Genomic DNA, 27,589 nt, shown 5'->3' on the forward strand with positions numbered 1-27,589 from the left:
AAACATCAAGTTAGAGAATCCTCATCCTAAAATGAAAGCCCTACCCAGAAAACACCCTCTCAGAAAGCCCAGATGGAGCAGGTAAGTCCTGAGATCACTGGGACAACTCACAAGTAAATGTACATCTATTTCAAAAGGTTCAAACTTGGGATATCCCAACACATCTTCCCAAAGAATCTGAACTCCACGAACTAGCTCAGATTCTAGTTGGTGGTACTACAGTGGTGTCATTTTCCACAGGCATTGCAGACATCCCTTTCAAACATAGCACAACCTCTTGGTCAATTTTACCCTTATGCAAACCACGAATGTGCTTAAACTTAAATTTAGAGGTAATATATCTGAAAAAGCACTCTTTCACGTTCATCACAGATCTTTGCGAGGGTAAAGTTGGCTGACAGACCATGCTGTACTTAAAGGGACACCCACAATAATATAAATAATAATTGTGCAGATAAGAACAACTGTGATGGAATTTGTCTAGCTTAGATTCTTTGAAAATAGTCAAATGCTTATTCTGAAAGAACCTTTGCCAAAATGGTTGGCAACCTTCAGCCTTGAAAGACTATGGTATAAACCTACAACACCCGGTATTCCCAGGCGGTCTCCCATCCAAATACTAACCAGGCCTAACCCTGCTTAGCTCCTGAGATCAGACAAATCAGGCATGTGCAGGGTAACAGTTAGCTAAACAAGCATCTCAAGTTCAATAAGCCTTTCACCATAAGCATACAGCTAGGCCATCTCCGTGATACAAGTGATCTCAGTGATCTCTGGACCGAAAGATTTGCAAACTTCCATATGCGGAGCTTCTAATTGCAATATGCAACTGGTTGTTGGAAGTGAAATATCTGAACCTCAACTGAGCTTTGAAAATGAATATAGTAGTACAGGACATGTCCTCATTCTATTGCTTCTAATATCCCATCTGTGCAAACAGATTGCTTTCTAACAAGGCTGAGTAAGACTGACCAATGTCAATACAAATAGAAAAAATGCTTCAAATGCCAGGAAACTATATGAATGTAAGAATCAGAAGTGGGAAAAGTTACCTCTTGGGACTAGGATAGTGATTACTTTTGGAAACTTTTGAGAAGTAATCATTCAATTCTGACTTATTTTTGCAACGCTGCACAAAAAGCATCAAACCTAGGATGGCACAGAGTATCAACGAAATCACAAGATAGCTTTGCCGATCAGAAACCTAAAATGCAAAAAATCTTTTTAATATCGAACATGTACATGTAATTAAGCAGATGCAACATGACACACTTAATATAGGTCCAACTATCAACCTTTAATTAATGTTTGGCCTCCTTTTTGCTCATCCTAATATGTCTGTTGGACACTCAAGTTTAATATTGCAGGGTACCCCAGCTAATTGAAAGTGTCTGCCAGAAGGCTCTGGCAGGCATTCCAAGTTGTGAGAAGGCTGCACACAACCTCCCTGCACCTCAGAGAACAAGTCAAACTGTGGATTTGATTATCCATGGTTTTTGGCATCTGGTTTTCGGCATCTATAACATTTGGTTAGAGCATGTTTGGTTCTACAGGTACCCCCTCCTAGACAGCGGTCATAATACCGCCTCAATGACTTTCACCTCTTTGTGTATAATCCCAGCAGACTGGGAAGGAAAAAACGTGTTGTGTGCACAACCTCCATTAAGCTACCCCATATCAAGTAGGGCTGTGGCATCTCTGCAAAGCATTGCAGCCTTTTTTAGTCAAAGCATTTTCAGGCTAGAAAAAGACTATTTGCAAGGAACTCAACTTGGCACAATTTTTTAAAAGAATACAGCATCTAAGATGAAGCTCTATTCCCATTATAAGAGAGGCTCACCTTGCAGCAAATTTTAATGTGCGAGATAACCAGTCACAAACTTGGTATTGTTCAACTCTTAATTGCTCCTTGGGATGGGGGGCCATAGGGTCAAAGGGCTTTGTGTAATTATTGAAAGGCAGTTGTTGTCCAGCTATATTAGTGTTTTGTGCAAGTTGATTAGCATAACATAGGCAGGTCTCCAAATGACAGGTAACATGATGCAGTATTGCTCACATGAAAACTTTCATTACCACTTAAGGACTGTTAACTGGTTCTGAAGCTTTGAAACAAGAAATATTTTCCAGTGTTTCCATATCATTCCTGAGTAAATCTGGAGTCTAATTAACATTCCCTCCACCACCACCCCCAAAGCTAACAATTTGGTGGTATTTAACACACACAAGTCTTTGCATTGCACTCTACAGCAGTAGGAGTGACAAATTTAGATTTCCATTTGTAAGGCACTGCCTTTCACATGATTAAGGTTTTTACCTCTCTTTTTAGTTCAGTTACGGTTGACGACAGATTGGAAACTAGCTGTGTCATGTTGATCAGCTGTGCCTGCAGAAGGTGGATAGCTTCAGTTTGCTTCAAATCCTGGGTAAAGAAAAAAAATTAAATTATTTTCTCACCTTGCGATATATTGGTCATACAAAACAAACATTTCCTTAAAGCAGTGGTTTCCCCAACTTTTTCCGACTGGCAGCTCACTTGACCTACTGGGCCACTGGCTTCCAGCTACAATCTTACACTCTGTATATAGGGCGGTGGTTCTCTTGTAAGGATTCTGCAGTTCCCCTGGTTGGTTTCCACGGCTCTCAGTTTGGGATTAACAGTGACACAGTCAAAGATTAACAGTGACATAAGCCACAAGTGTCAAGACGAGGAATTAAGAAATACCCAGGAACATGTGAATAGAATGTGGAGGATCCACTTGCCATAAGCAGACTCTACTGGACACCATCTGTGGTTTTGCTAGGTATACAACTCAAGATCCCTTTTCCCTTAAAAACCAGGTTTGTCTCTTAGGGGTACAGATGTGAAGTAGTACAGCTAAAGTTCATTTCTGAAGTCCAGGAAAGACTTTCACAAGCTGAAGTATGCAACTCTTCATAGCTTATTCACCAAATGTTCAGGCTGATTGACTGAGTGGGCCAGGATGCACTCTTGTTCTTTTGATCAAAAAGAAATCCACTAAGTAGTAAGAGGAAAGTAGCAGAAGTGTTGTTCTTTAGAAGCAAAATCAATGTCTCCTCTTCCCCCAACACATCACATTCACCACTTACAAAACAGATGTAATGAAAAACTGTTTCCTCTCCCAAAAGTGCATACTTATGTTAACATAAGCAGCAAGTTTTGATTCTGCGTGCTTTCTTTTACTTTATGGTCATGCCTGTTCTTGGGCTGTTCTGCCTTCAGAGTAAGATATTCAGTTAGCATACCTGTTGTTCTGCTATACGTGAAGTATTCTGAAGTTTTATTATAGTTTTATTAAAAGCCTTCTGCATTTCATCCATTTGTTTGCGATACCTACAAAACAAGACAGTTTCACAAAGTACCCATTTCTTCATCTCTTAACTTAGCCATAACTACTACTACTAATCCTCACTACCACCACCACCCTAGAAGGAGGGGGAATTTTCACTGTGTTGACCTTTGGAACTCTTTCCCTTGTGCTGCCCCCGCATCCTTAAACATTGTTTAAGGACAGATGTAAGGACATCTGACTGAAAGGAATCCAAGCAATCTAGTTTAATTTTCTAAAAAGCTAGCCCTTCACACTATGAGGCAAACTTCAGGAGCTCTGTGACACATCCAGAAGAAATCTGGCCAACTGCCAACACTGCAACTGCTGGGCTTCCCACCCCTTACATTTGCAATGATAAATATACAAATTCTTAATCCTGTATGTACAAATTTCTACAACAGTAAAAGCCCAATCCTACGCATGTCTAGTCAAATGGAAGTCCCCTTATAGTCAAGGAGACTTACTCCCATATAAGTGTGGTTAGAATTGCACCTTAACTGTTCATACAGCATTACCATAAGAAAAGCCTTACTGGTTATTATATTATTATTAACAGTATTTATATACCACTTTTCAACAAAAAAGTTCATAAAGCAGTTTACAGAGAAAAATCAAATGGCTGGTTCAGGGCAAAGGGTCATCTGATCCAGCATTGCGCCTTTTGCACCAGTGCACTAGACGCCTTTGGGAAGCCAATGAAATGGAGAGAAAGGGTTCCTTCTCACTACTCCCTACTCCACAACTGGGATTCAGAAGCACACCGCCTCTATATCTAAGTGTAGTGCAACCATTGCCAAACTTCAGCCTGAGGTGCACTGGAAAAATTATTCCAGGCACACTGGAAGTAAAGCCTTACTGTTCTACTGCACTATCTACTGTTTTCATGCTCAAATGTTGCTGAGCCTCACCCTGGCAAGACCCATCCTTGGGAAATCATCTGCTCCCCAGAGCAAGACTTGGCAACAGTCAGGTGTGAAAACTATTGGTTGCATGGCAGAATGGTAAGGCTCTGCCACTGCTGTGCCCAGAATAATTTTTCCATTGTGCTGGATCCAGCCCACCAACCAGAGTTTGGAGACCTATGGCGTAGTGCATAATTATCATGATTAGTAGCCACTGATAGATCTGTTTTCCATGAATATGTCTAATCCCCTTTTAAAGCTATTCAAGTTCGTAGCCAACGCAACATCTTCTGGCAATGGGTTCCACAGACTAATTATGCACTGTATGAAGGATCTCCTTTCATCTGTCCTAATCTCCCATCAATCAGTTTCATCGGATTGTCTCTGGTTCCAGTACTGTGCAAGAGGGAAAAGTACTTCTCTGCACACCATTCAAAATCATATTCACCTTTCCCCTCTCAAACTACAAAATTCCAAGCACTGTAGCCTCTTCTTGTCAAGGAGGTTCTCCAGCCCTTTGATCATTTTGGTTACCCTCTTTTGCATCTTTTCCAGCTCTACAAATACAGTCATGCATCGCTTAACAGGAATTGGGACCACGATCCATGTTGTCAAGCAGGACTTGACACAATCCGGACCCTCTGCAAGGAAGGAGATGCTCTGCTCCCCTCCCCTCCGGAGGGTAATCTGAGCTTCTCAGAGGCAGCGTGTGCCCACACACTGCCTCTGCGAAGCTCAGACTGAGGGAAATTGCATCTCTCACACAACTTCTGTTTTCACAAAGAAACCGGAAATCGTGAGACACGCTTTTTCTCAGTCTGAGCCTTGCAGGGGCAGTGTGCAGACGTGCGATGCCTCTGGGAGGCTCAGACAACCCTCCAGAGGGGATGGAGTTTCCCTTGCTTTCGGAGGGTTGGGGTCCACGCCCCTGACAACTACGTGACCACATGTGGTCATCGGTTATGTGATCCCGGTATAAGCTGGAAAGTTGCAAAGCAGCGCACACCTGTATGTTCAAGTTTCCTGTTAGAGACACACCTGTTCTTACTCTCAAGCTCAGAGAACTACATGTACAAAGCTTCTCCATGTACAATAGGACCAAGCAACACTTCTTTTTAAGACCTTTCATAATAACTTCGCTTACACCAGTGTTTCTCAAACTGTGGGTTGGGACCCACTAGATGGGTCGCAAGCCAATTTCAGTTGGGTCACCATTCATTTCAATATTTTATGTTTAATATATTAGACTAGATGCTCCCATGGTATGTGACTGCATTTGGTGAAATGTTACATATCTACTTTTAAGAAACTACTATGTATATGCTTTTAACAATGATAGTAAATGGGACTTACTCCTGGGTAAGCATGGGTCAGATTGTAGCCCAGGATCCTTAAAAATTTTCCTGCTTGATGTCACTTCTAGTCATGACATCACTTCTGGTGGGTCCTGACAATTTCTCATTCTAAAAAGTGGGTCTGGGTGCTAAAGGTTTGAGAACCACTGGCTTACGCTAATAGAAGGGAAAGCTTAAAGTAGCTTCACAGACATTAAGAAAAAAGTTCTTCAAATGAATTTGAACCAAAAAAGAAGGCTTCCTCAATCACTCATACCTTTGACTAAGTTCTTCCAGATAGCGGCTGCTGAGAGACATATTTACTTCCAAGGCTTTAATGCGGTTATTGAGTCTCATGAACACAGACTCTTTTTGGTTTGATCCATGAACAAGATTGCCATTGGCATAACCGAAGTCTGTGGAATTCTGCAATTCAGCATAGAAGTCTGTAGCAGTTCGAGGCAATTCACCAGAAGCAGGAAGAGCAAGAAATGTTTCTTCAACTGACTGTTCATCATCTTTTATTTCCAGTGATGATGACGACTCTACAACCTGAGACACCACTTGCCTTTCTGTTTCTGTTTCTGAAGAACCAGTTTTTGCTTCCCCTTCATTGCTTTTTTCTATGGCTATTGTACTTTCAGACTGTACAACAGTCTCCACTGGTTTTGAGATTGTTTCAGATATGGGTCTCCCCTCTCCATCAGTTTCCTTTAATTCCGTTTCAATACTGGTTACAGTCTGCTTCTCTGTAACGGATCCTACAATATCTTCAGTAGGCATTTCCTCTTGGGAAGGTACTTCTGGGGTTTCAGATATGGCTTCACGTTTTGTGGGTTCGGAAGACATCTCAGTCGTACCCAGTGTCCCAGCTGCTGTTGTAGCATTCAAGAGGATAGACTGAGAGACAATCTGTGGATGACTAGGCTGCAGTTCAAAAGTACTTTCAGTCTGATTAACCACAGTCCCTGTCAATACACTATTTAAGTCATTTCCAGCAGTTTCAGATGGCTCTGCAATTAAAGTGTCCAGTTTCTCTAGAGAGTGTTCATGTAATGGAATAAGCAAAGATTTGGTTGGAACTAGCTGGGTTGGCCAAGTAGCAACAGAGTAATAGTTCTTCCAACTGCTGTCTGTTTTGCTACGGTGGCGGTGTAGAGCCACTATTGCTGAACACCACTTGTACAAATACTCTGAAAAGCTAGCAACACAGCAGACTGACACCAGGTCACAGCAATAGATTTGTGTTTCAGACTCAAACCATGACACTTCTTCCTCTTGTTCATCACTGGGCAGCAGAGTCACTGTTGACTGACTTGCTTCCTCTTCATATTCATGGACTAGTTGAACAATGGGGCTTTCTTGCGTTGTATCCAAGACTAAAGGGTCCTTATCAGTTTTTGGTATCTCTGAAGTAACAAGCCTGAAAGAGAAGTTGAAAGTTAGATCCAAGATATGGTTCAAAACACCTTTAAAAAGCAGCATGGGAAGGAACAGTCAATTTTCTTGACTAGGCCAACTTGGAAGTTATTCTTCCTCTTTTTATCTATGCTTATTCTAGATTTGAGAGCACTGCCCTGCAATCACCCGGGATTTGTATCCATGTCTCACATCTTAATAGTCCTGAGGACCAATGGAAATTATTTTTGATCAAATGTATGGTTATACATTTTAGATTTAGTGATAATTGTTTTGGGAGAAGGAATGAGTGGAAGCAGGTGAGAAAGATGGAAAAATGGGAAGGGCAAGATTATTTTCTTATCTAATCTTATTATGACTGATTTCATATAATCTACTTAAAGCCATTGAGACTGGGCAGGCTAAGAATGCAACACTTACCCTAATGAAGGAATGGTGGTTGGCTCTGGCAGTTTTGGGGTCATCCTCGATGTGACAGTTGTATTTTCAGGGATAGTTTCATTTCCTATCAAACACACATGCAAATTAGACACTCCAGCATTGTTAACATCTTTAAAGACAGTGAACAGTTTGAAAAGTTGCCATGAGATTAAAAAGTGAGGAACTGTGAGGCAAGACTCAAACTGGAAAATCCTGATGAAAAGCTCTTAGCCACTATACTACACCTGCTCTCACCTAGGCATGGATGTATGTAGCTCTATGTCGCAGGGTCTTTTTCCAAGTTATGCACTTCTGCATACCTTAGACCAGCGGTGCCCAAACCCTGGCCCTGGGACCACTTGTAGCCCTTGAGGACTCCCAATACAGCCCTCAGGCAGCCCCCAGTCTCCAATGAACCTCTGGCCCTCCAGAGACTTGCTGAAGCCTGCACTGGCCCTGCACAACTGCTCGCAGCATGAGGGTGACTATTCGACCTCTCGCGTACACTGTGGGTTGAGGGCTCCCTCCACTGCTTGCAGTTTCACATCTGTGTTGCAGCAGCGGCAGAAAAAGAAAGGCTGGCCTTGCTTTGTGCAAGACCTTGGGCTATTGCAAGACCTTCATTCATTCATATAAGTTCCATCTCTAATATATTCATTTAAGTAAATTTATTCAAATTTGAAATGTAAATTAATTCTTTTTTCCCCCCGGCCCCTGGCACAGTGTCAGAGAGATGATGTGGCCCTCCTGCCAAAATGTTTGGACACCTCTGCCTTAGACAACAGAAACCCCAGCTTGTCCATTAGTAACCCCATTTTCACTTCCAAAAAGGTTAACATGGGGCCATGAAATTTCAGGAAAGCAGCAAGACATGCAACAAGAGATTGCAGCACATCTATAGTCTCCAAAAGAAGTGCTTCTGTTCAAAGTTCCAGATAATCTGGAACCTTGTAGACTGTGAGATATAGAATCAACCAACCCTTTCCTGAGGCCTTCCCCTGCAATTCAATACAGAACTAAGCATCAGATTTGGAGCTGACTGGCAGCCTTGAACACAAGCATTTTATTGCCATAGAACAGGAAGGGCAATGGCAGTTCTAGACAGTGGAAAAGTAAAAAGTCACCTTTCTAAAAATATCCCTGAATACTACAGAGAGAGAGTTTAGCCTCACAGCATCTACCCCTCCTCCACAATTTAACATCCCTCCTCCAGAATACGTACTATAAACTGATAGAGCAAGTCAATTCCCTCTCTCCAAATCCATCTTCCTGGTTACTTTATCAACGGCCTATGATTCTGTGTCTCAAATGCTCCCAGAGGTTTTATAATGGACTCACAGCCTGCTTGACTTTTAGAGCCTAAAGGAACACTGTCTGCTACCTATACAGGTGCAACCTATTTATCCACAGATTTTTTTATCTGCGGATTTGTCTCAATGCTAATCGGGTGGGGGAAATGAAAAGTCACACACACCTTTGCCTCCTTTGCCCTGCGCAGGCTTCTCACTCTGTTTCCAGGCAGCCCGAAACACTGCAAAAAGGCTCTGCCTCAACTAGGCAGGGAAATAGCCCTGCAAGAGGTTCTCCTTACGAAGGACCAGTAACACTCTTGGAGCCCCTGAGCCAGCAAAGAGGCTGAAGAGGGGAAGGGGGGGTAGAAAACCTCTGTAGCCAGAGCACATGCAGCAAGGTGGAGCACTCTCTCTCTCTCTCTCTCACACAAACACACACACAGAGCCAGGTGCGGTAGCAACAGAGGGGATTGCTTTAAAAAACCCAGAGAGTGTTTGCCCAATTTCCCCAGCCCCCCCAATGGTGCAGGCTCTCCAGCCTACAAAACAGTGCATGTGCTCCAGCCTATGGAAACAAAACAGTCCAGCAAGCAAGACTTCCCAGCAAGGCTTCCCAGCAAGCAAAGCATGAGATTTAGGCTACCATCCTCTCCACACTTTCCTGGGAGTAAGCCCCATTGACTACAAGTCTTCCCAGCAAGTCAAAGCATGGGATTTAGGCTACAATGCTTGCCACACTTTCCTAGGAGTAAGCCCCATTGACTACAATGGGGCTTACTTCTGAGTAGAAACACATAGGACTGGACTCTTAAAAGTGAACTCCCACCTGTGGACTCCCACCTGTGAAAGGGGGAGGCGAAGGAGCAAAGGGGAAGGATTGGTCACAGCTGCCTTAGTTTCCTTCCATCCAGAAGTGTCAGGCTGCAGCACATTTGCTTAACTGTATGGAATTTAGGACAATGAAACTAACGCAGATAAATAGGCTCCACCTGTATTCATGTCAGGTTCCAGGGGTCTGCACTTAAGCTCAAATATCCTGTTCTTGCTAGCCCAAACATTACCAAGCCAGTTTGAAAGCACCAGTGAAGGATGTATGGAGGCTGTAGGAAAGTGCCCACATAGCCATCCATAACTCAGGGAGCCCAAGTATTGATCTTTTTTAAATGGGAAAAGGCCAAAAGTCTAACACAGAACTCTACATCATGCATTCTGCAAAAATATATCCACGGAGCAGTAACAGATGTTCAGGTCTTCAGGGTAGGATGCTTTCACAACAGCCATCATCAGGAAGAAAAAGGGGAACTCCCAACTAGAACAGGGGAACCATTTGGAGAACATCACTTTTAATCTGATACGCTGCATTAATTTACCTTGATCAGTTGGGTCCTCTTCCGTTTTTGCTCCAAGTATATTTGCAGCAATATTCACCATATTTAAAATGGCATCTAAAAAAATGAGACTGATCAGAGAGGCAAGTTCCACCCCAAACTGAGAAGGCTTGAAGTCGGTCTTTCCAAAAAAACTTTGTTGATTTCAATCATTAAGTTCACAGCAATCAAGCAGAGGGAAAGCAACTGTTCACACAAGCACACAGCCCCTAGAATACTGTGATATTTAGTAACAGTTTAAAGTAGCATGTTTGCATCACAACAAGATACAGTTAGAATTAGTTTTTCATGTGGAACTAAGAAGACAGAAGGCCCCTTGATGCAAGCTAATCTAGGGAAATGGAAAAACACCCTGAAAATCAACAGCTTCTATTGACCTGGTCAACACGGTCAACACCAGAGAGCAACAAATGAGGCTTGCCATCACACATGCCACAATAGTGAGGAGGAGGGGCATATTGGCATTTGTTGTTAACATAAGAGCCCTGCTGGATCAGGCCAAGGCCTATATAGTCCAGCTTCCTGTATCACACAGTGGCCCATCAGATGCCTCATGGAGCAACACAAGAAAACAAAAGACCTGCATCCTGGTTCCACTCCCTTGCATCTGGCATTCTGAGGTAGCCTAGTTCTAAAACCAGGAGATTGCATATACCCATCACAATTTGTAACCTGTGATGGACTAGAAATCTGTCCAGTTCGCTTTTAAAGGCATATAGGACAGGTGCCATCACCAGATCCTGTAGCAAGGAGTTGCACAGATTACACTAACTCTCCCAACACTCAATTTTAGTGGATGTCACCTGGTTCTGGTATTGTGCAAGAGGGAAAAGAACATTCCTCTATTCCCTCTATCCACCCCCTGCACAATTTTGTACGTCTCAATCATGTTCTCCCTCAGGCACCTTTCTTCTAGACTCAGGGGCCCCTCCTATCAACTGACCATGCTCCTTAAGTAGGGAAATGTCCATTTGTGGCTTTTAAAGCAAAATCATCAACTAGGACAAGGTTTAAATGAAGTCCAGCATCTACAAACCAAGTTTCTGTCCAAAGTATCACACACGTAAGCGTACTGAGAAAGGTGCAGACTTAAACAGACCTCATGGACTTGCAATATGTGGTGAGATTTCTAGCAATATGGAGCTGGAGGCTTTCATGCCAGCACCAACAACTTTCACACTGGTGAAGTCAAAGCTGTGGCTGAACAACATAGTGGAAGTTGAGATCCCAGTTGCTACGGCATCAGGAGGGTTCCAGAACACCAACAGTTGCCAACAGGATTGGTGTTTAGTGGTTCCGAGTGCATTTCAAATAATCTTCTAAGTTGTTCTTAGTATTCCAATTGGTTCTACAGTTGCCACTGATGCTCCCACCCCATTTGTTGCAACATGAAGATTCTCCATTACCAATCTGTTACTATGGCAACAAATACTCAAGATGAAACCACATGCAGCTAGTGACATTCACTGAATTGAAGGAAGACTTTCCACCCCCACTCAGGCTGATTCTCCCCAAAACACTAAATCCATATCTTACTCCTCTGTCTGAGGCCCTGGCAATATACACTATGCTCCCTCACCCAAGTGCAGACCCAAGAGAGGGATTGGACAAGTTTTTGGAGGAAAAATCCATTACGGGGTAACTGCCATGATGTGTATGCGCAACCTCCTGAATTTAGAAATGGGTTTTGTCAGAATGCCAGATGCAAGGGAGGGCACCAGGATGCAGGTCTCTTGTTATCTGGTGTGCTCCTTGGGGCATTTGGTGGGCCGCTGTGAGATACAGGAAGCTGGACTAGATGGGCCTATGGCCTGATCCAGTGGGGCTGTTCTTATGTTCTTAAGAGAACCCATAGACATTATATATCTGGACTTTCAGAAGGCATTCAACACAGTCCCTCACCAAAGGCTACTAAAAAAACTCCACAGTAGTGGATTGAGAACTGGTTGAAGACCAGGAAACAGAGAGTGGGTGTCAATGGGCAATTTTCACAATGGAGAGAAGTGAAAAGCGGTGTGCCCCAAGGATCTGTCCTGGGACCGGTGCTTTTCAACCTCTTCATAAATGACCTGGAGACAGGGTTGAGCAGTGAGGTTGAGCAGTGTTTGCAGACGACACCAAACCTTTCCGAGTGGTGAAGACCAGAAGATTGTGAGGAGCTCCAGAAGGATCTCTCCAAACTGGCAGAATGGGCAGCAAAATGGCAAATGCTTTTCAATGTAAGTAAGTGTAAGGTCATGCACATTGGGGCAAAAAATCAAAACTTCACATATAGGCTGATGGGTTCTGAGCTGTCTGTGACAGATCAGGAGAGATCTTGGGGTGGTGGTGGACAGGTCAATGAAAGTGTCGACTCAACATGCAACAGCAGTAAAGAAGGCCAATTCTATGCTCGGTAACATCAGAAGAGGCATTGAGAACAAAACGGCTAATATTATAATGCTGTTGTACAAATCTATGGTAAGGCCACACCTGGAGTATTGTGTCCAGTTCTGGTTGCCGCATCTCAAAAAAGACAGTGGAAATGGAAAAGGTGCAAAAGAGAGCGACTAAGATGATTACTGGGCTGGGGCACCTTCCTTATGAGGAAAGGCTACGGCGTTTGGGCCTCTTCAGCCTAGAAAAGAGACGCCTGAGGGGGAACATGATTGAGACATACAAAATTATGCAGGGGTTGGACAGAGTGGATAGAGAGATGCTCTTTACACTCTCACATAACACCAGAACCAGGGAACATCCACTAAAATTGCATGTTGGGAGAGTTAGAACAGACAAAAGAAAGTATTTCTTTACTCAATGTGTGGCTGGTCTGTGGAACTCCTTGCCACAGGATGTGGCGATGGCGTCTGGCCTGGACGCCTTTAAAAGGGGATTGGACAAGTTTCTGGAGGGAAAAACCATTATGGGTTACAAGCCATGATGTGCATGTGCAACCTCCTGATTTTAGAAATGGGCTGTGTCAGAATGCCAGATGCAAGGGAGGGCACCAGGATGCAGGTCTCTTGTTATCTGGTGTGCTCCCTGGGGCATTTGGTGGGCCGCTGTGAGATACAGGAAGCTGGACTAGATGGGCCTATGGCCTGATCCAGTGGGGCTGTTCTTATGTTCTTAAGAGTGTTTAAACTTAAACTAAAATTTAGTTTAAATCTTACATTTAGTTTAGATTTAGTTAAATTTAGCTAGTCTAAATTTAGTTTAAATTTTAAACTAAATATTTTAATGTTTCAAACTGATATACTTCCCTCCCTCCAAGTGCTCAGGGTAGCAAACAAGGATAGGGTTATCCCTTACCACCAAAACCACCATGAAGCGCAGTTTAGGCTAAGCAATGCCAAATGAGCAACCGGCTGACTCAAGGTAAAGCTTCATGATCAGAGTAAAGATTAGAGTTCTAGTATTTCTAGTCAAAGGTCAAGACTAACCACTACACTCCACACTGGTTTTTAATACAATTCATGTTCAACACTGTGAAAGCCAGAAGCGTCTGAGCACAACAAAACTGCACAATTTTTTTCATGCTCTTGTCCAGGGGTGTAAAACATAAGGCCCATGGGCCGAATGAGGTCCCCTGAAGCCATTAATCCAGCCCCCATTATAATTGTGCTCTCCCAACGTGATAGTTGGCCCACTCTCACATCCTGAAAATAAGGACAAGATTTGCACATTTTCTCTTCTGTCATTTAAGCTAGTGAGATTCTATGTGAGGACAAAGTACTTATTTCTGATCATTCTCTGCTTAATGAAGTCACTTCCTACCTAATTATGTCACTTTTGGTCTTCAGCTGGCATCATGAATGCTAACTTTGGCCCTCTGTAAGTTTGTAAGCAAGTCTGTAAGCAAGCAAGTTTGACATCCCTGCTCTAGTCTGTTTGCTTTTTATGCATTTTGGGGCTTGAACACTGAGTGATCTGTATCTGTGGAAATTGTCTGGCCTCTTCCCTAAGAGTGTTCAGGAATGTGAAAAGTGCACCTTATCTCCTAAAGTTCAACTCACTTGTGGCAGAACCAAGAAGATTTTTTGAAGATTTCTCTTCCCCTCCATTGAAGTCCAAAGGATAATCTGTTTAAAGTTGAAAAAGCAACTCTTAATAGTAAGTCACAAGCCTCTTTACAACAAGGGCACTTCAACACAGTCTAACCCACATCTGTCTGCTTAGAGTTATACAAGAACAGCTGGTGCTGGATCAGATTCATATTTTTTTTAAAATTCTCTACTATCCATCTCAATAAACGTGCTTGAAATCCACTGAACAACCTTCACACTGAAATCCAAGCCAAAAGTTGGGAGTAGATGGCCAAGGTTGTAATTGCAGTCCATCTGTGGGTCACAGGAAGTGCCTGTGCCTGCCTCCTGAGGAAGAAGAGGCTGGGTCAATGCCTCTCCTTATTTTACCTACTATCCACAGCAAAGAGCAAAAGTTTCTCCTCAAAACAAATTGCTACTGTAAAGGGAAGTGGAAGAGAAATCTGGCACTACAACTTGCAACCCACTATGGTAGAATCTTGTGCCCACCTAGAATTGTGTAAGAAGCCACCGTTTGTATCACTTTTTTCTACTGGGTAGCTCAGCCAAATGTATAAAATACGATCAGTCATCCCCCTTCTACCCCCCTTTTAAACCTTACTGTCCCCATTAGTGTTTCCATGCCAAGGAGGACTCCAATACTTTTAGAAAGTCATGCAAGGGACTGAACCCCTGCTCTTTGACTGCTGAATGTTTTATTATCTGGTTTTATTATCTCACTTATGTGGTTTCTGAGATTTTAAGACATGGGACACACACTTCAGGCATAACTTCAAGACTAAAGGATAGAAACTTGCTTAATTTCTCTCTCACTCACACATGAGCAAATATTCTTCAGAAGCTGAATCAGATACCCAATACCAATGCTCTTGTGCTGAACTGCAATATATAGTAAGGCATGCTTATGTATCCTTGGTCGGAGTCTTTCAAGATTCTTATATTACATCCTTTTCCTCAGGTCCGCCTAGCACCTAGTCTGATGTACTTCCATTAGCCACGCTGCCTGTGCAGCATTCCTGCCATTCCCCATAAAAACAATGGAATGAACCCACAAAGGAGCCCGAAGCTCTCCTTATGAGGGTTAGCAGATAACAAAGTTTAGTCTTAGCAATGCACTGACTTTCTTACCATAGTCCTCATCAAAGAGCTCTTGTCTTTCAGATTGGTACTGTGAATCAGCTATTTCTTCATATTCTTCAACCATACTAGTTCCAAACACCCTGCAAACCACATTTTAATTACTGAACGTAGATGTGACAAATCATGACAGATCTTCTATCCCAAAAAATCTTGCAAGTCAACCAGCTAGCATTTTATGCCAAACTCAGGTATGATCCATCTACCTCAATTCTCACTATCTCAAAGTCTTAGGGCCCAATCCTAATGAGTGTGCACTGGCTCACTGCCACAAATGTGCCATAAGGCATGTTTGCAGGCCCTAGCATCAGCGGAGCGCAGGTGCTAGCCCAGCGCTGGGCTAGTGCCAGTGGAACACTGGAGCTCCACCGCTTAGCAGTTGCGCGGACAGCTGGCCAGTAGAGAGGTAGGAGGGGAAGTGGGGGGAGGTAGTGTTCCAGGGCAATGGGAGGCGGAGGAGGGGTGGGGAGGAGGCATGCCGGGGAAAGAGTAGGGCGGGAGATAAGCAGAACCAGTGGAGCTTTGCTCCACCAGATTCTGAGCCTCCATGTCTGGCTGTCTGTCCGACAGAGAGACTCTAAATTCTACGCTGACCCTAGGATCATTGTAGAATTGAATAGCCGCATTGTGGGCTACTTGTTCTATCCAGGGGAAGGGGAACGAAAGTCCCCTTCTCCTGAAGTAGTGGTGGCTACCTGGGGTGCGCAGGATGCAGCAGCAGTCATTTTAGGCACCGTTGCAGCCCCATGCAAGCTCAGGGTTGGGCTGCCCTTTACCTATAAAATACTCATCTTGTTGAAAGCTTCCACTTTACTCCTTTATGTCAAAAATTGCTCTATAAAACTAGCCAGTTCAGGACGTCAGGAAATCTTGAATAGGGTATATAAACGGCTACTGCAAATACTATCAATTACTTTCAAAAGCTCACTAGTCTTAGTAACAGGAGAATGTGTTTCAGGTGCTCAATTGAACTAGCAGAATCTTCTTAAACATTTTGCTGACAATTACCTTATAAGACTTAAGGGACAAAAGTGTTCTGATCCAAAATGCGATACCAGCTCCACCTAAACAATAAAAAGCAGTTAAATATGATAGACCCAGACAATGTGAACTAACAGTTCAAGATCAAAAACCAAGCCCATAAATGAAGTTTATATTAGCTTCAATTGAAATTACGCGAGCTCTGTTCATGCCATGCATTAGTGTGCTGAGCCATGGAATATACCCAGGCCCTAGACATTCAACAGTTATGAAGATGTTGCTAACCTTTATGTACTTGATGAACATCTGAAGCAAGAGAAAGGAAAAAAGAAAAAAGTATCAATAGACTGTATGCATGCCACAGGCAATAATATTAGCTACAGGCAATTAGTTACATACACAATCCAGGACTATGAACAGTATCACTTTCCTCCCTTCCCCCATTCCCTCTACAACAACACTTAGCTAAAGAGGATAAAGTTGCAAGGAAGAGAGATACATATTAGGCCTACCACATGCAGTGTCAAATTATTCCAGCTTCATGTTACATAAAACCTCAAACTGCCATGCTTCACACCAACAATGAAACAATGCAACAAAAAAATGCATACTGCCAAACAGTGCTATTTAAGACTTGTGCTTTTAAGACACCCAAGGCACTTGTTTTTACTTCAAGTCTCTACCATCTCCTTTGGGAATCAATCTAATTGTACTCCACTGAACAAAAATAAGCAAGCATATATAAGGCTTTGGGATGAGAACTGAAAAAAGTCAGTAAGGGATGTTTTTTGCTAGCGTACCATAAGTTATCAAAGTCTACAAAATAAGGCAATGCATCCTGTGATTTTAGAAGAGAAAAAGGAGTTTGAAATTGTGCATTAATCTTAGTAAGCTATTACAAGAGTTTAGTCCCATTAAGATAAAAAAACTTTTGAAAAGCCTGTAAAAAGTTTAATACACAATGCTCTTGTTTTCCAAAGGTATTGCATTTACTTAATGAATTGCCATTTCTTCTCTGCAGTATCATCAACAATTCTCTACAGGATTTCCCTCACAAGATTTGAACTTGCATTAGAATCTTTAATTTCTCCTTATTTCTTACACTTTAGGTTAAGACAATTTAGTTCAGACTTGATTAACTCTCATTTGGGCTGGTTCAAAAGGTATGCCCAACTGGTGTAAAGTTACTACCATGAGCCTCTGGCTTGTGCATTCCTTTTTTTGTGAAAAGGAGGGGAAGTTGCCTGATCTCTTAACAGAAAGATTTATCACTTGATATGAACCCAGCAAATTGCTATTTGTTCCAACCACAGCTGGAAAACAGGCCAGATATCAAACCAGGAAATTATCAGCAGCTACTATGCCTGCAATCGGGAAAGAGAAGAATGGGGGAAAGCAGCCAATAAAAAGAACAAAAACGAAAAACAGCCAAGGCAATAGTTCTTTACTTGTAGTCAGCACAGAGAGCAAGGCTATCTTGACAGCTGGGCCGAAACAAGGCTCTTGGGTGGGTGGGGAGGAGACATTCCCGGGGGGGGGGGAGAGTGGGCAGCCCCGGGGCGACTAAGTGGGAAGTGGGAGGCAGTGCTGAGAGCTGGCAGTTATGCCAGATCCCAACCCCATTCCCAGGGAGTTTGGAGCAGCTTCAAGCTGCTCATAAGAACAGCCCCACTGGATCAGGCCATAGGCCCATCTAGTCCAGCTTCCTGCATCTCACAGCGGCCTACCAAATGCCCCAGGGAGCACACCAGAAAACAGGAGACCTCATCCTGGTGCCCTCCCTTGCATCTGGCATTCTGACACAGCCCATTTCTAAAATCAGGAGGTTGCACATACACATCATGGCTTCTAACCCATAATGGACTTCTCCTCCAGAAACTTGTCCAATCCCCCTTTAAAGGCATTCAGGCCAGATGCCATCACCACATCCTGTGGCAAGGAGTTCCACAGACCAACCACACGCTGAGTAAAGAAATATTTTCTTTTGTCTGTTCTAACTGTCCCAACACTCAATTTTAGTGGATGTCCCCTGGTTCTGGTGTTAGACTTGTGCCATCTCCAATTGTGGCGCAATTCTGAGGATACCCATAGGGCTCAGGGTGCCTTACCCAGAGGAAAGGGGAAAAGTTTGCCCTTACCTCTAGCTGAGCCACTTTGGGCCCCTATCCTGCGCTGGATACAACACAAGCCTCTTGGCTTGCCTGTTCCAGCGCAGGGTAGGATTGCGCTCTAAGTTCCTATATGAAGCTGCAGGCTTTTTCTGAGTTCCATTCATCAAACACGAAACAAGCAGAGATTCCTCATTTGCTTGATATAATGCTCTCTTGAAAGGGAGATATTGTGTGAACAGTCTCCATGCATGTACCACTTGTATCATACATACAATATGGCAAAGCCCATGCACTTCTCTTCTACTCATGAATGGAACCCAGTTTGGTAGATGTATGAACTGGCCCTATGATAAATAGGACCAAAATATACATTTTCTTTGTTCATTCAAGTAAGAAAGTTCCAGTCACTGTAAATTAGTTACCTTTACATATTTGGCATACATCTGCTCGTCTAGAGGAAAGCTCTGGACATTCCTCTCATCTCTAGCATGAAAAGTGCCTAGTTTGACCCATTTATTTGTTGGATACCTAGAACATAAAAGTTACATATTTAAAGGAAATGGGTATGCACAGTGATTTTTCAACTAGTTAATTAATCCTCTTTGAAAGTGTTACAATGTTATTAATACAAGTATTGACATGAATTCAATTTCATTTTTATTTATGTAGAAATTTACATCCTGCTTTTCAGTTATCACATAATATAAAACATTGCAACAAAATCCATAATGAAAACAAATGCATTATAAAACCAAAAGCAAGAATAGAGACTTCCCTAGTCAAACAGCCAATACACTCATTGGATTTAACACACTACTAATAAGATGCCTGGCAAAAGAAAAGCCTTAGGCTAGTGGTTTTAAAATTTTTAGTACTGGGACCCACTTTTTAGAATGACAACCTGTCGGGACCCACCAGAAGTGATGTCAATAACCTGGAAGTGATGTCATGGCCAGAAGTGACATCATCAAGCAGGAAAATTTTTAACACCACTATACTTACTTAATTTGATTTGTTGTAAGTAAATTAAAAGTTAATAAGCATAAGTTTAAAAATTTATTTAAAAGAAACCTCCTAACCCTCCCAAACAGTTGCTGATGTGTTTAAAAAGACATTCCCTAAACATCCCAGAGTAGGCTGCTCTCCTATCCACATTTACCCATGAGTCCCACTGACTATCACTGGTAAAGTATATCCATAGTAGCCTGTTAGAAGTACAGATCTGTGACACTGTCCCCAATGCAGTCAAACACCATGGTAGCATCAAGTCTAATATGTTAAAATAAAATACACACTGAAATGAAAGGGGACCCACCTGAAACTGGCTCATGTTTCATGTGGCTCATGGGACATGTGGGTCCCAACCCACAGTTTGAAAAACACTGCCCTTATTCAAAAACAGTAGCGAAGGGACCAAATGAGTCTCCAAGGGCAGGAGGTTCCATAATTTGGGGGCCACAACCAAAGACCCTGTCCTGCCCCTGAACTTCCGGTATCAGGAAGACTGATACAGAGCCTCAAGTGAACCTGCCTGCTATCTTACATCATAAGTATAGGTGTTTGTTTACAGTCTCGGTTTTATTGAACACAATGGGCTTACTTCCAAGTAAGGTAAACACTGTTTTCACACACTTCTATTCACAGTACATTGTCTCTCAGGTAATTTGGTCACAAGTCATTCAGGGTTTAAAGATCAAAAGCAGTTCCTTGAATTGAGTCCAGAAGCATATAAGTAACCAATAAAGATGGCATAAGAGGGGAGAGTACATAATATGCTCCCAAGAACCAACCCAAACCTGTGGGCAGCGTGAGCCCTGTTGAAGCTTCCAAATGTGTTTCAAGGATAGTTGTACAAGGAACACATTGCAGTAATCCAATCTAGATGTGGTTAAGGCATGCTTTGTGATAGCCAGAACTGCCTTCACTAGAAAAGAGTGCAGTGGGTGCACAGCTCAAAGCTATGCAGACACACTTCTAGTCACGGCTGCCTCCTGATCATCCAAGAGTACCCCCCAAAACCGTGAACGTAATATAGGTAGATCCTATTTATCCACATCCGTTCCGTGACTCAATCCGCGTTAGTTCCGTTCCATGTCGCAATTAACAAAAACGTGTTGTGCTAAATTCCATACAGTTACGCAAACATGCTGCAGCCTGACACTTCCGGATGGAAGGAAACGAAGGCAGCTATTATCAATCCCCTCCCCTCCGTACTCCGCCCTCCTGTTGCCAGCTGTCCTGCTTCTTTCACAGTTGGAATGGTGAGCTTGCTTGGGAAGCCTCGTCCTCTGTGTCACAGGCAGCTTCCCAACAGCGCTGCAGGATCCCCTCCTCCTCTTCGCTGCTACCACCCCTGCAGCCCTCCCTGGCCACCACCATCATGGAAGCTCCTCTGCCCCGTAGCATTCTGGGACTTGCAACCCCCTCTCCTCCCCCTCCTGAGCCCTCCCTGTTGCCAGCTGCCCAGCTTCTTTCACAGTTGGAATGCTGAGCTTTTAAGAGTCCAGATCTATGTGTTTCTACTCAGAAGTAAGCCCCTTTCCAGTCAATGGGGCTTACTCCCAGGAAAGTGTGGAAAGGATTGTAGGCTAAATCTCATGCTTTGCTTGGTGGGAAGGCTTGCTTGTGTCCTGATTGCCTGCACCACTTGGGGGGGGTGGATTTGGCAAACACTCCCTGGGTTTTTTAAAGCAATCCCCTCTGTTGCTACCACACCTGCCCCAGTGTGTGTGTGTGTGTGTGTGAGTGTGAGTGTGAGAGAGAGGGCTCCACCTCACTGCACGTGTTCTGGTTACACAGGGTTTTCTGCCTCCCCTTCCCCTCTTCAGCCTCTTTGCTGCCTCAGGGGCTCCAAGAGTGTTACTGTTCCTTCGTAAGGGGAACCTCTTCCATGGCTCCAGGGCTATTCCCTGCCTGGGCGAGGTGGAGCCTTTTTGCAGTGTTTTGGGCTGCCTGGAAACGGAGTGAGAGGCCTGCGCAGGGCAAAGGAGGCAAAGCTGTGTGTGACTTTCAGTACCCCTACCCCATTCACATTGAGACAAATCTGCAGATAAAAAAATCTGTGGATAAATAGGCTGCACCTTTATTTCAAAGGGGGTACTGCCTCTTCTAGAAAGGCTATACACCCAAATCCAGACTGGCTCTCCTGCTAACCAGCAGCACTTGCCTTGTCTGAGTTAAGCTTCCTATATATGATTAAAGTAGACATGCTAAAACAAACTAACACTCCAACCCTGCACAGATTAATCTAAGTGATTCAGCAATAATTACAGTACACTTTGGTTTTTAAATCAACAATTTTAGAGCTATGCATTTCTAAGGTCATATATCCACTTTTATGGCAGACAGACTGATTGATAGATCAAATGAAAAAGTGCCTATCATCAGCTTGTGAAGTTACTGGCTCAATCAAAGTTTCCCTCACTTCCTTCCTAGTGGTTACAGTTTTGTTTGTTTTAATTAACCATGCCATAGCAGCAGCTGCAAGACTTTTCTCTTTGCTACACTGTGAATAGCAGTTGCTGCAGCAGTGTTTCATGCACTGATAGTACCCTCTGTGGCCTATTCCCAACAGTAGCCTTTTTTCCATAGCCACAGAATATTGCAGGAATCTGATCATCACAGGGCTGTTTCCTGGCACATTTTAGCGAGTGAAGAAAAGGTGGCCAAGCAAGAGCAAACTGCAGAAAATGTTATCAGTGATTGAAACACTACAGAAACCGCTAACCCCCCCCCCAAGTGCATCAAAACAGTTTTCAAACAAGGAAAATGTCTTGCAACTGAACACAGAGACCCCACCATAACCTGCCCATGAATAATTCCAAGTTGCAAATGGCAACTGAGTTGGTTAAAAGTTAAAGCTGTTCATTCGTGCAACACATTTCAAGCTTCTGAAGATACTGATGTGTCCCACCTAGGGTATGCAAATTATCAACCAAATACAAGGAAGATTTTCTGATTTGCTAGTTTCTGTACAGCAACAGTAGGTAGACTCAGCCCATTAGGGTTCTATGTGTGGTTCATGACATACTTAGCTTAGCACAGCTGCTAAACCATGGCAGCCAGGGGGCCTGACCCTTGTGGGACCCCCCACCGTGCTGATACAGAAGTAACTGGCAAAATCATTTGGCAGGCTCAGAACCCAAAGGAGTGGAAGCAGAGGTAGGTATGGCAGGGTTTTTTGATCTCCCTGCTGCACAGTTCCTGCTTCTCTTTCTCCAAAGGAGAAGTTTGAACATCGTGGAAGGGAAACGGAAAAGCTCTGGAAGTGGGGGGCTACGGCTGGGCTTTTGGGGGTGCCAAAAAGGGCCTTGTGGGCCACATGCAGCCCTCAGGCTGGACTATCATTGTTTAGCATAACCCATTTGCATGGTTGCCAGATTGCACCATGGGCCATGATTAGCACACACAGCCAACTTTAATGTTGTGGCCCACAGAGATAAAACTTATAGCTTAGGTTGCCCATCACCACTGTAGAGGCAAATATTACATTCATATTATACAACAAGACATACCTGTCACTGATAGACACCAGAAAGTCCTTGGGAGTAGATGAGAACAACTCATGATTGGCAATGTCCAGCTGCTTTACTTGAATTGGTTCACACAGTTCAACAACAAACCTTCAAGATACATAGTACATCAGGTGAAAAAATTTCCAAACAAGTGAGACACCAACAGATCCAATATTATCCTACAGTAGAATCTATCATGGAAAAGTACTTCAAAATGCTCCCGAACAGTCCCTTGGGTTTCTCATACGAGATGGCATTATTTATAACAGGCATTTCACATCCCTAGACTACACCAATTTGCAGGCTTACCAGATTTTGGTACTGCATGGATTCAGCATGTAGAGATCCATATTCTCCATTAGAATAGCTGATGTACTCTATAAAAGAATGGAGAGCCCATTTGTCAATCAGAAACTTCAAGAGGCAGTTGGAATATTTTCCTTTATCAACTCTCTTAAAAAAAAAATGCCAGTAAAGTCTCAGAACACACAAGTAGTCATCCAGGGTAAGCCAACAGTGTTCATATACCACTTTCAGGGGAAAAAAATCCATAATACTCTTTCAACTCTCTTAGATCATAAAGGATATAGCTGCCACAGAACATTTTTTTTTAATGAGTTCGCTTGTACCTTATTTGAGCTTTTGGTAATATACACACTTCTTTAGAAAGCCAGTTCTAAATTGTTCAATTGAAGCATTCAAGCACATTTGAGGTAATATTAAAATAAATGTTGTATTTCAGTGTAAAAGCTGAAATGATTAATGCGTAATGTTGGCCTTGAACCAGAAAGACCTGAATTCAAGACCTACTTCTGCTATAGCAGGGGTGCTCACACTTTTTTGGCTCGAGAGCTACTTTGAAACCCAGCAAGGCCCGGAGATCTACCAGAGTTTTTTTTTACAATGTTCGCGCCATCATAACATATAACATTTATGTGTACAATGTATGTTGGTGTACCTTGAGCCCCACTGAGTATAACAGGACTTACTCCTGAGTAGACATGCCTAGGATTAGGCTGTGAGGCTGCAATCCTAGCCACACTTACCTGGGAGTAAGCCCCATTGAGTACAATGGGCCTTACTCCCAGCATTTCCTCCCAAAGGCACCTGAAGGGGGGGGGGGTCGGCACTCCGCGATCTACTCATTTTGCCTCACGATCTACCGGTAGATCGCGATCCACCTATTGAGCACCCCTGTGCTATAGATTCATTGGAGCATCTTGGGCAAGTTACTCTTACTAGAAATATAAACCACTTTGATGTGATAATTACCTTTGCTTCTGGGTTTGCTGCCAATATTTTGGCACCACACTCTACTGAAGCATAATTATTCCTATTTTTCTGGACCTTTTTTGTAGGATGCTGACCTCCATTAGAAGATGGATGCATTGACTGACCTGCATACAAGAGACAGCATGTTGGAGAATAACTGGGATGCATTTACTAAGACAGAGATACTCCTTCTAGCTAAACCAATTTGTATAAATGTTAAATAAAATTCATCTAAAGCCATTGCTTCTTCTGCCTTATCTGCTTTGAACACTTGTTTTCTATTTTTAATACCTAAAATTAGATGCTGTGTAATCAGTCTCCTCACTAAATATCTTCTCTTATCATGTGCAAAAGCATCTGAATGAATTCCCTTGTTAAAACAGCAAAAGTAAGAACCTGCTTAAGGTCAAACCATTAACAGCACAACACTATACATGTTTACTCAGAAGTGTGTCTCACTATGTTCAATGGGGTTCACTCCCAGCTGAGTACATTTTCTCCTGTAAGCCTAAAGGAAGTCAGAACATGAACTGTAAATAAAGTGACCTAACCACATTGCTCAAGAAGCACTTGGTCAGACAATCCATTTGATGAAATGGACTACTGTCCATGGACATTTACATGAAATACACTGGTAGTCTTTACACTGCTTAATCTTTAAAAGATACTCTTATAACTTTTAGTAGTCTTAAAATTCTTGTTTTTGAAAACAAGTGTGCAACAAAATTCATTATTCTGTTTACAAGTGGGGGTCCTGATGAAGGGACACAAGGACACTTCAATGACTAACTTCTTTGGAGTTTCTACTCTTTTTATGCTAAGATTCAATAAATTGGGATTAGGTAAGAGTCTCATTACTGCACTCTGAACACACTACAATGGTAATACTGCCACCATCTACTGAATGACAGAGCACTAGGACTCCAATAATTACAGATCTATTTGAATTACCCAGCTGTAATCCACGACCCAATGCTCCCAAAGTTATCATTTGCCATTAGTAATTTAGTGATAAAAGGACATTGCAGACAAGAAACAGGGTAGAATCTGGCCATAATCAAACTCATCAGAATCAAACAGATTTCTAAATTATTTTACATTATATATTTGTGCATAGCCTTTCCTCCACTTATGTGGCTGCCCAGGGCCGTTTACTTACCAGGATGTTTAAACACAAAATAATTTCGTCTTGGTCGAAGTTTTGAAAGTTTTTTGCTACATCAGTTTTTTTAAGTTACTGTTTGGATGGTTTTAATTTAGTTTTCAAGCTATTTTGAGTCCCTCAGAAGGAGAAAAAGTGAGATATAATTTCTCTTAAACAAACCAACCAAACCACCAAGGACCTGATCTACACAGCAGATGGTAACATCTCGGACTACAAGTGGAAGATGCTCCACAAGCAGACAACTAGCACAACAGGGAGAGGATTGGATTAGAACCTCTGTTGTACTAGTTCTCTACTTGTAGGGATTATTTGCATGGAGAACACTCATAAATCATACCTTCCACCTGCAATCTGAAGTGGTATAGTCCATACTATCACCTCATTCCACTGCATGTATGGACGAGGCAAAAGCATCTCTAATATAAAAATAAATTGACAGGGATATATGATCCAAAGCAAAGAACACTTTATTCTCTAGTCAGAAAACAGAATGTCTCTCTGCTTCCTTGGTAGAGAGTGCATTGTGGCATTCCATGGGCGTAGTTTTAGCTTGCTACAGATTAGGAATGCACCGTTTTTGCTTTGGCTGCACTCTCAGACCAAGCTGACCCTTGGAACAAGCTCAATGGTACACAGTGATGCAGAAAAGGCCAGCATGATGGAGACCATTATACTTTTAATCCAACAATGGCAATCAAAACATTGAGCAGTGCCCAGAATTGTGCTAGGTGGCAGCAATGACAAAGTAACAATAGGGATAGCATGGGCAACCCACCCTAGCAGGACACCACACATTCTGGATGACCTGCCAGCCTTGATTATGAGCCAGTAAAGCCAGTACTTGGAAGCCAACTTTATCACCATCATCATAAGTTTATATACTGCTTTACAACAAAAAAGTTCAAAGCTATTTACACAATAAAAATAAATGGTCCCGTTCCAGAAAGTTCATGATTTTAAAAGATACAAAAGAAACTTCAGTGAACAGACACTAGAAAAGATGCTATACTGGGGTGAATAAGGTCTATCTTCCCCTGCTAAAATACAAGAGGAGTCTCTTGCCTAGTCAGCTAAACATCATCTGGCTGCTTATTAAAAGGAGTGATTCTGGTCAATAGATTCACATATTAAAACAGAAGATACTGAAAAGATAATTCAATGCATCACAGAGGACAAACCATAATCAGCATGACAGATTCTTTTGCCCACTCTCATGCTTAAATAGTCTGTTGTAAAAGGCTCACACCTAGCCTTTCAGGAAAGTGAGGAATCTTGTGAGTTGGAATATTCCGAATTTGCGTAAAGGTAACAATGATTCAGATTTAGGACACTGAATAGATGCTTCTATAGCAAACTTTGCTCACTGGAATTGCAGAACTGCCAATAGTATTGTCAATGACTCTCCTTATAGTCATGAACTTCAGGTTGACCTAGGGAAAAATCAGTAACCTGCATCTTAGAACAAGATTTATCTTTTGCTTGATTAGCTGACTTAGTATCAAACTGCTGTAAATAAACACTTTAAAAGGAAATTTATAAATCCCTTATGAAAGTTAGAAAACTTGGTCAGTGTTAAAAATACTAGATTTTTAAAAAAAGATTGTTTAAAGTTTGAAAAAACCCCAAGAACTAAACTCACTCTTTTCTTTTTCTACTTCCATAACCTGTTTCTTCCATTCATCAAATGTAGGAATGTCCCCTGGGTCCTTTGGGGTTATTACAGAAGTTGGGTCGATTTCTCCAGCTTTTCTCTGCACAAGAAGGAACAATGGCAAGCGTCAGGTTTCTAGATACTGGCCACAAAGATACAGACAATTCTATGGTACTTGATGAACAAAGCTGTAAGCTTCCGGAGTTGTTCAACAATTTGAAAATATTATCTAGTGCGGTAGTTCTCAAACTTTTAGCACCGGGACCCACTTTTTATAATGAGAAGTTGTCAGGACCCACTGGAAGTGATGTCATGACCGCAAGTGACATCATCAAGCAGGAACATTTTTAACAACCCTAGGCTGCAATCCTACCCACACTTACCCAGGAGTAAGTCCCATTTACTATCATTGTTAAAAGTATATACGTAGTAGCCTGTTAAGAGTACAGATGTGTAACACTTCCCCAAATGCAGTCACATACTATGAGAGCATCAAGCCTATTAAAAATAAAATACTGAAATGAATGGGGACCCAATTGAAATTGGCTTGCAAATCACCTGGTGGGTCCCAATCCACAGTTTGAGGAACACTGATATAGTGCTTCTGTTGGTTTCGCCAACAAGAAAC

At 42.5% G+C, this 27,589-nt stretch overlaps 1 protein-coding gene across 2 annotated transcripts in view; it reads right to left on the reverse strand.

Moving 5' to 3' along the window:
- Positions 1-27,589, reverse strand: part of SUCO (SUN domain containing ossification factor) — a 49,538-nt gene that overhangs the window by 4,250 nt on the left and 17,699 nt on the right. The window contains exons 7-21 of one of the 2 annotated variants that reach the window (XM_066625997.1): positions 26,950-27,061; positions 24,146-24,270; positions 23,183-23,250; positions 22,874-22,981; positions 18,782-18,887; positions 16,534-16,554; positions 16,276-16,331; positions 15,259-15,350; positions 14,101-14,166; positions 10,088-10,162; positions 7,426-7,510; positions 5,864-7,009; positions 3,265-3,352; positions 2,315-2,419; positions 1,053-1,204 (exon numbers count right to left, since the gene is read on the reverse strand). In XM_066625997.1, coding sequence (XP_066482094.1) covers positions 1,053-1,204; positions 2,315-2,419; positions 3,265-3,352; positions 5,864-7,009; positions 7,426-7,510; positions 10,088-10,162; positions 14,101-14,166; positions 15,259-15,350; positions 16,276-16,331; positions 16,534-16,554; positions 18,782-18,887; positions 22,874-22,981; positions 23,183-23,250; positions 24,146-24,270; positions 26,950-27,061 — 2,405 coding nt within the window. The remainder of the gene's footprint in view (positions 1-1,052; positions 1,205-2,314; positions 2,420-3,264; positions 3,353-5,863; positions 7,010-7,425; positions 7,511-10,087; positions 10,163-14,100; positions 14,167-15,258; positions 15,351-16,275; positions 16,332-16,533; positions 16,555-18,781; positions 18,888-22,873; positions 22,982-23,182; positions 23,251-24,145; positions 24,271-26,949; positions 27,062-27,589) is intronic. The other variant, XM_066625998.1, reaches the window with a different exon arrangement.

This window comes from Tiliqua scincoides, chromosome 4 (genome assembly GCF_035046505.1).
Source record: "Tiliqua scincoides isolate rTilSci1 chromosome 4, rTilSci1.hap2, whole genome shotgun sequence".
Lineage (NCBI taxonomy): Eukaryota > Metazoa > Chordata > Lepidosauria > Squamata > Scincidae > Tiliqua > Tiliqua scincoides.